This window comes from Corvus brachyrhynchos, unplaced genomic scaffold, assembly GCF_000691975.1.
Source record: "Corvus brachyrhynchos isolate BGI_N302 unplaced genomic scaffold, ASM69197v1 scaffold101, whole genome shotgun sequence".
Taxonomy (NCBI): Eukaryota; Metazoa; Chordata; class Aves; order Passeriformes; family Corvidae; genus Corvus; species Corvus brachyrhynchos.
In genome coordinates, this window is record NW_008237239.1 from 22501611 (window position 1) to 22509517 (window position 7907).

General features: G+C 46.2%; 1 protein-coding gene across 1 annotated transcript in view; it reads right to left on the minus strand.

The window, feature by feature from the left end:
- PSEN2 (presenilin 2) overlaps positions 1 to 7439 on the minus strand; it is an 18294-nt gene extending 10855 nt beyond the window's left edge. Inside the window, exons 1-4 of the mRNA XM_008630390.2 lie at positions 7254 to 7439; positions 2542 to 2737; positions 1583 to 1812; positions 475 to 616 (exon numbers count right to left, since the gene is read on the minus strand). Of these exons, the coding sequence (XP_008628612.1) occupies positions 475 to 616; positions 1583 to 1812; positions 2542 to 2685 (516 nt within the window). The 5' untranslated portion in view covers positions 2686 to 2737; positions 7254 to 7439. The remainder of the gene's footprint in view (positions 1 to 474; positions 617 to 1582; positions 1813 to 2541; positions 2738 to 7253) is intronic.
- Between the last annotated feature and the right edge of the window lie 468 nt (positions 7440 to 7907).

The following is a 7907-nucleotide window of genomic DNA, read 5'->3' on the forward strand; positions in this document are numbered from 1 at the left end:
GCAGGAATGGCCAGAGCTCAAATGCTGGGCTGGTACCACATGTACGAACTCCCTGGGCACCACAGAACCTGCATGTGCCTTTCCCTCCAAGCCTTGTGCTCTTCCACCAGAGCTTCTACAGGCAGGAATAATACCAGTTTCCACAAGGCTTGTCTGAAATGTCCTAATAGAAGGCATTCACAGTAAATGGTACAACTTAGTCCATAAGTACAAATGGCAAAGCATTTGGATCAGATGCAGAAAACTCAGACCTGAATAACACAAAGTAGACCTTGCTTTTAAGGGCATGCCATTAGCAACAAAATAATAGCAAAGCCAATTCAGAGCCACCACTGACAAAGGCTTCTGCACAGTCATTCCTGCAAAAGAGGACGAGGCAGTGCAGTGCCTGTTGTTTCTCACTGGCATGCAAGGCCCTTTTGATCCCAGGCTCACAGCACATAGGTGGAAAAGGCTCTGGCATGAATGCTTTACCTTGTAGCAGCGATATTTATAGAGCAGCACTAGGAACACGGTCATGACAATGATGACACTGATCATTATGATGGTGTTCAACACCGAGTTCAAGAGACGCTGGCCCACAGATGGGGTATCCTCACTGAAAGGGGTGTAAATCCTGCAGGATAAAGCAGAAGTATGAAGTATATATATTCTCTTCTAAGCACCTGTCCCAGATAAAACCAGACCTCTCTGTGTGTGGGAAAGAAAGGGAGGTAGGACTGCCAAGGACATCAAACATGAGATGTAGCCTCTGAAGGGGCTGGGCTCAAGTTAATTATCAACTAAAGATTAGTGGTCGCTTTCAAAAGCACATTCCTACATAGCAGCTGTGGCTGGCAGAGCTCTAAGCAAAAAGACCTAGAGTATAAATGCTTTATTTTAGTAAGTGCTCTGCAGGCCATGAATTTTTATTGCATGCTCTGGAACCTCTCCATGATAATTATAAGGATACTTCCCAGGTGCTGTTCTGAAATGGGGGACACCCTTTCTTTCCACACTTGGTAGGAGAGTCTTGGACTCTTTTATCCCTTCTCACCACCCTACACTCCTCCCCCCATTTTGATTTGTTTGATTCAGTTCAAGGGACCACGGTCCCCCTTTCTCCACCCCATGTATGAAGCACAGTCAGAGCCCCAGGAGCCAGGCACTGTCAGCAAGAGCTGGATGGAATTACGTATCCACACCATGAGTGTTTAGGAACCAGAAATATCACCAGGAAATGAGACACTCATCCAAATGAACATGCTATTCCCTGATTGCTGCCAACTAGTGAGTGAACAGCCTAGGAGTTCAGCCTGGGCCTTTTATGTTGCAGAATGAAGCAGCTTCATTATTATGCTGCTCACAGGCCTCACTCAGGGCACCCTAAATGACAGTGCTAACGAATCAGTATAATGCAGGTATGGGAAAAACTTGCACAGGTGAACGTAGCGTACTTTAGTAAGCTCTCTGTATGTTTCTACAGCCACCTTTACCTGTGTAAAGCTTCTCCCAGCCTGCCAAGGAAGCACTCTGCATGCACAGAGCGTGTGTGTGGAGCAGGGGGTCCCACATACTCAGGCTGTTTGCAGACCCCACTTACAGCTGCCCGTTTTTCTCCGTATAGAAGCGCACTGACTTTATGGTGGCGACGACAACAATCATACAAAGGGTGACAGGCACAAAGAGCATGATTACATGCTTTGCTCCATATTTCAGAGTCAGTTCCTCCTCTTCATTTTCTAGGGCGCTTTCTCTCACTGGAACACCCGAGCCAGACATTTCTCCACCAGCGATATTGTTCGGGCCACGGCTGCTGCCTGCTCGCCTCTTCTGAAAAGAAGTATTAGCAAATATGTTAAGATGCTTCTTTTCTTTGTGTTCAAAGCTTCATTCCATCATATCTCACAGGGCTGCTGTAGGCCACCACAGCATAGCAGCTGAGTCCTAATAGACAGGTACCAACTGAACAATACAATTAGAAATTCCATTGCAAACAGGTTGCAACAGAGTTTTTAAACCAATACCATAAGTATCTGAGGGCCTCTTCCAGTGCAAATATATAGATGGACATATGAACATAAAGGACAAGATGCCCAGAACTAGATAGAAAAAATGTCATCTGAAGTGACATAAGCTTGACATGTTCCTCCTCTCCCAACAACGCTGTGCTTGCTTTATCCTGCTGCTTCACTGGCACCTGGACTAGATTCTATTCTAACATTAGCTGCATCTGACCAGAGCAGACAAAGGGTATCTGGCAAAACAAGAAGGCTAAAAAGGATATCCTGCAACAGTCTTATGTGCATCAGGTCCTGATTAAAAGCCTGTATCTTTACCAAAAGGAAGGAAAAGGGAGGAGTATATATGGAGATAAAAATGGGGAAAAAGTCAGAGTGGAGGAAATGGCAACAGGCAGTGCTGCTGCTGGCTGAGAGTGACACCAGGGAAACAACACTGACCAAAGCCAATCCTAGAAGCCAGTCTGGTAGGAGGGATTGAGGGGTAGCAGGACTACTTCTGTCACCACACCCCATGTCCCCGTGAGGGACACACACCTACCCTATGTGCCTGTGCTTCCCCTGCTTCTGAGGCTTGCAGGCCATCCTGGTAGGAGGGTACTGGAGGGCTCTCTGCAGACATCAGGGATGTTCTCTCATTGCAGGGCTCCTCCTCGCTGTCCGAATTGTTCATGAACGTGATCATCGCCGCTTTCCGAGGGGGACCTCAGGAGGGCACAGCCAAGCACTACTCAAGGCTGTGGGGACAAGCAGAGCAGAGGGGAAGAAAACAGTGAGCACCACACTGCAAAAAACTGCAAGTCTGAAGAGGATTCAGCAGGGAAGCTCCAGCATGCCATGCAGCTCCATCTTCTCCCAACCGCAGATTTATCCTGCCCCCACCCAGGCATGACAGTCCATTCTGTTAAAGTGGCTGGGACTGCTGCAGGCAGAGAGATCAGCAAAATGCAGCACTGAAGAAACTTTGTATTTGCCACAGCTTTCACGCTTGCTGCCTCTATTTCCCTTCTCCCATCAGTACACCTTATCTTCCACAAAGGAGGTTTCTCAGCACGCAGTGTTTGTTTGGCAGGGGCCAAACACAGCTTCACCTCATACACGGGCTGCCTGTCAGGAAGCTCAGAGAGCTCAGCTCTTACACAACACTCCCGCGAGCATCAGCAAGGAGCAGAAGTTTCTTAGTAACCTGAAGTCTCAGCTTTACATAAGCCACTAATCAGGAGCTACATGCTGTCTTATGACTGTTTATTAACCAGATGAATTTTATTAGCAGTGCTTCTCTTTGCCCATGGACAAAGAGAGGTTTGCATAGCAAGGGAAAGACCCGTCTCCTATGGACAGCCACTTGTGGGTTTTCCCTTATCACAGAATCACAGAATTATTATGAACAATTATGTTGTCTTGTGATCAAAAGCAAAACTACTTGGATGGGCAAAACCATGGAAAATAAATGCGGGGGCTAAAAATGCTTGGCCTCTTTTCACCTATTGCTATGCAGAAAAGCAGACAAAGCAGTGACACAGTGCAGGAAGGAAAGGAACAGCTCTTCTTTCTAGACACCAGAGGGAGAAGGTACACTGCCCTGAACACTGCAGAACAGCCTTAAAATCGGGATTTCAGGAAGTTTTAAATACAGCTGATAGGAAAATTCCTTCTAGCATTTATTACGTCAGCTTAACAAAGCAAGTAATTAATCACTTTCTGATACTCAGCCACTCGTCCACAAGTGAAACTATACCTCTAATGCACTGTAAGCAGTTATATCTACCAGAACACCTCTACAGAACCTTACCCAAGCTCCTGTGTCTCAGGAAATAGAAGAGGAAGCTGAAGAAGCCACGTGATTTGGATACAGTCACTTAAATCTGAATCATACATTCACAGCCCAACCAGCACACCCTACTGTCTTGAGACGTCAGAATAGATACTTTGAAGATATGTAAGATATTCTTGCTCCTCACTGAAGAAACTGAAATTCACTTTGGAGGAAGGGAAAAAGGGAGGAGTGGGAGATCCCCCTTTCTTTCACAGCCTCCTCAACATATCTGCATCTTCAAGAAATTTTAGAACATCAACTCAATCTACCAAAGTGAAACATTTTTTCAGACATCTGCACCTCCCCTGGCTTCTCATGCTTTTTCATATCATTTTGTTCCTCATTTGGTGATAAAAGTGGTACAGTTATAGGAAACAAAACAGGGCTAACCCTTACACCAGGCCTATCAGCTTCATAGTAATCTTGTATTCTTACCAAGTGAGCTGCTTAACACTTGTGTGCTTATTTCTTACAGAGACCAAAATCTCCTCTCTGGATGCTTAACACACTCCTTTGACTGAGCACATGACAGCTCACAATTTACAGCTGGGTTACTAGACTCTCCTCCAGTTACAGGATTTAGGTCTTAAAAGAGGTCAGGTATATAAAGTCATTCCATCATGACATATTTCTGGATGAAGAACAGGATAAGTTATGCATGCCACAGGATCTGTGACCTATGGAATTTAAATAACTCAAAACCTTCTGCCCATGTCAGAGACCAGGGAGGAGATAAATAAAGATTTACTCACTGATAGTTTGGGATGAATATTTAGGTTTTAACAACCCAATGAAAATACTGAATAACTTCTTCTCACATTATTTAAGAAATCATTTTTGCTACATAAAGAGAGCAATTCTGCAGAGGATTTAAAAGGGGCAGCCAATTACCCTACTTTCAACACCCTACTTATGCCCACTGGAGGGGTTAAACCAATAGCAAAACCACAGTGCCAATTACTAACCTTCACAATTACATGGGAAGAAATAAACTCGTGTTGAAATACAGCCAATTTTAAGGACATTTCCTCCTATGCTCCCCCAGCAAGTATATGGACATGCAAAGGTGCCATGATATTTCTGGTCAGCAAGCAGATTCAGACCTGAATACAGCTTCACTGTCCCTTGTTTACACAGTGAGGGTTGACACAAACACACCCCAGTAAATCCAAGACTTTACAGGAGCAGATGTGGAAGGTATCTTTTCAGCTTTATACCGGCTAGCGCTTGTATTTCAATGCCTTAGAAAGCCTCGAGCAGCCTTGAGAGGTAGCAAGGGCGATCTGGCAGCAACAAGCAGACACTGAAGTCACAGCTGCCTTAGATTGATCTAAACTGTCCTGCCAAAGGGGTTGTCCCACCACCCTCCAACACCAGGTGCTCATCAGCTGGGTAGTGCTTTTGAAAAGACAGTGAGGCACCTGTTTCCCTTTGCTGTCACAGAGCCAGGTCCCAGTAGGGCTGGCCCTGAGAGAGGCTCTGGGAGCAGCCCCAGTGGCAGCGCTCACACCAGGAATACAGAGCACTGTGCATCCCCCTTCCAGTAGGGTTGAGCCTTAAGGTGACAAGCCCTCTGCTTACTCCCAGACAAGCAGCCCACCCTCACCTCAGGTCTGCAAAACCCTTGGAAGCATGGCTTTGTGACTCTTATCTAAGCAGGGGCCTTGGACATATGGTTTACAGAGGCAGGAACACTGGCTCTCCCCCTCTGCCCCACCATGGACTCAGCAGGGATTTTGTCTAATGCCACTATTTATTCATCAGAGGTGCACTTTGAACCGGCACCAAAGCTGTGCTGGCTGCCAGAGAGAGCTGTGGTTTGATCAGTCTGACCTCCAGGGGAGGAAGGACCAGCCTGGTCACTGTCACACACATGCCCAGCACAACAGCACCCTTTGGGCTGAGCAGAGGGAAAGAACAGAAAGCCTGGGACTTGCTTGTCAAACAAAAAGGGAGCCACAGAGCACTAGGTAGCTAAGACATGGGTGTTACAAAGCCACATTGTTTTCTGGTCTCATTTAACTACTTAAACTGAGGAAAAACATCTTGTGGAGATGATTTCCGCCTGCCAAAAGGATGCTGCATACACCATAATGGAAAGCAAGGGAGCCTTCTTTCCTACTCATGCACATGACAGCAAATACATCTGTGCCTATTGACTGTTTTTCCAGGCTGAGATGAAAAAGTGGGGAAGGACAGCTCAGGAGTGGAAAACATGGAGCACTGAGACAAATGTAAGCTGTATCTGTATTCACAGAAAGCTTTAGAGTGTGGTCTACCAAATACATTGAATGAAGTCCCAGTCCATCATCAAACTGAAGCACTAAGTTATATCAGGCAACGTTCTCCTCTCTGCTTCTCCAACCATCAGGTCCCATTCAAAAAATCATACAATGCTTCAAAGCAAAATGACCCAACTCTCAAAACTGTACGGCAAAAGTGAATGAGGACAAAAACTAGGTCAGTAGTAAGTGCTTCTTAGAGGAGTTGAGGTGGGAATACAATTACTCCTGCTTTACAGCAGTCTTGTGAATCCTGAAGGGAAGCAGGAGTCACTGATTCTTTTTCCAGATGTCCTTCATGCAAGAAACCTCTTTCCTCAGCTGTGATAAACCAGCTTATGGGTTTTGATTAAACTGGGCCAGTTCACTAACATTAAGATCTAGCCTCAGTTTGCCTTTTATTTTCATACTGCAAACAATCTAAATCCTTTGCTTTGCATTTCATCCATCACAAATAATACCACTACAAGGCACAGAACAGCTGCTATAGCCTGGCAGAATACTTAATTATCCACTTGAGAGTTAAAATTCCTCCTTATACATATTGTTCTCTTTGATGGCAATTAGATGAAGAGAATTGTATTCTCTTTGCTATGTTTAGATCAAGAGAAAGCTTTGGGATGATACTGACAGCCTGATGTTCTCCTAAGTTTTGGCTGTGGCAACCACTGCTGTCGGTAAATATGAAGAGAAGGAAACAAACTTATAAGAAATCCTAAGTGGTGGGGCCAAAATTAGGAGGAAGGATTTCTAGGTTCTTGCCAATAAATAAAGTCAGAATGGGCACGCTGCTAAAATGCCAGGGGACTTGGAACACCATCTCAGTGTGCAAATACCACTCACTTTCAGCCCCAGAACACAAAAATAACAAAACACAACATTATATGGGAAGTTGAAAAGATTTGTAGCTTTCTTTCTCCATTCTGGCTGAACTAGCACTGCTTTCTCTTGTCCCGCAAGAAAGGCGCAACACTTAGCCCCAAAGGGCGATTCTGCTGGCAGAGCTGAAATCAGACCCTCCCCGAGAGGGTCAGAAAGATTATTTTGCCAGCACTGAGCCCAAATACTCTATCAGCCAACTGCTTGTCACTGCATAAAGGCACCACAGCCCTGCAGAACTACTCAACACAAGTAAAACCTCAAAGCCCGGCTCACACTTCACATGCGGGAGCAGCAACTCGCATTGGTCCCAGTACTGCTGAGGACATCGGAGCCAGCAGGGGCTGGAGGTGACACTTCGGGGACATCCAAGGACACCTGTGTTGGGGCTGAGTTCCTGTGTCCTACCCGAGTGGCTGTTTTCCCTTGGGCCCCCAAGGGGACACAGGCACACAGCGGGGCTGGGACTGCTTCCCTGCTTCCCTGTTCATCCAAGTGCATGGCCAGCCTGGCTGGAGACACAGACAACAAACACCTACATTTAAAAAAAGGGGGAAAAAAACCCCACGACAAGCCCCACCCTGCCAGGCAGAGATTTTGCAGGAGGCCAGAGGAGACCTTGCTCCCATGCAGATGTTCCTGCTCCCCAGCTGCCCTTCTGAACGCTTAAAAATCTGGCTGCCTCTGAAGGTTATGCCGGAGGCGCTTCCAAATGAAAGCCGGGATGGCAGGCAGCAACACCGCCACCGCCCAGGAGAAATAGGTGTACAGATATTTTCACACACGTACATACACAAACACACATGGAAGTATGTATTTTTATATATATAACATGCACCTATATAACAACATACATATGTACGTAGATACACACACGGAGATACAGGCAGCTCCGGGAGCGCGGCGATCCCGAGACCCCGCGCGAACGCC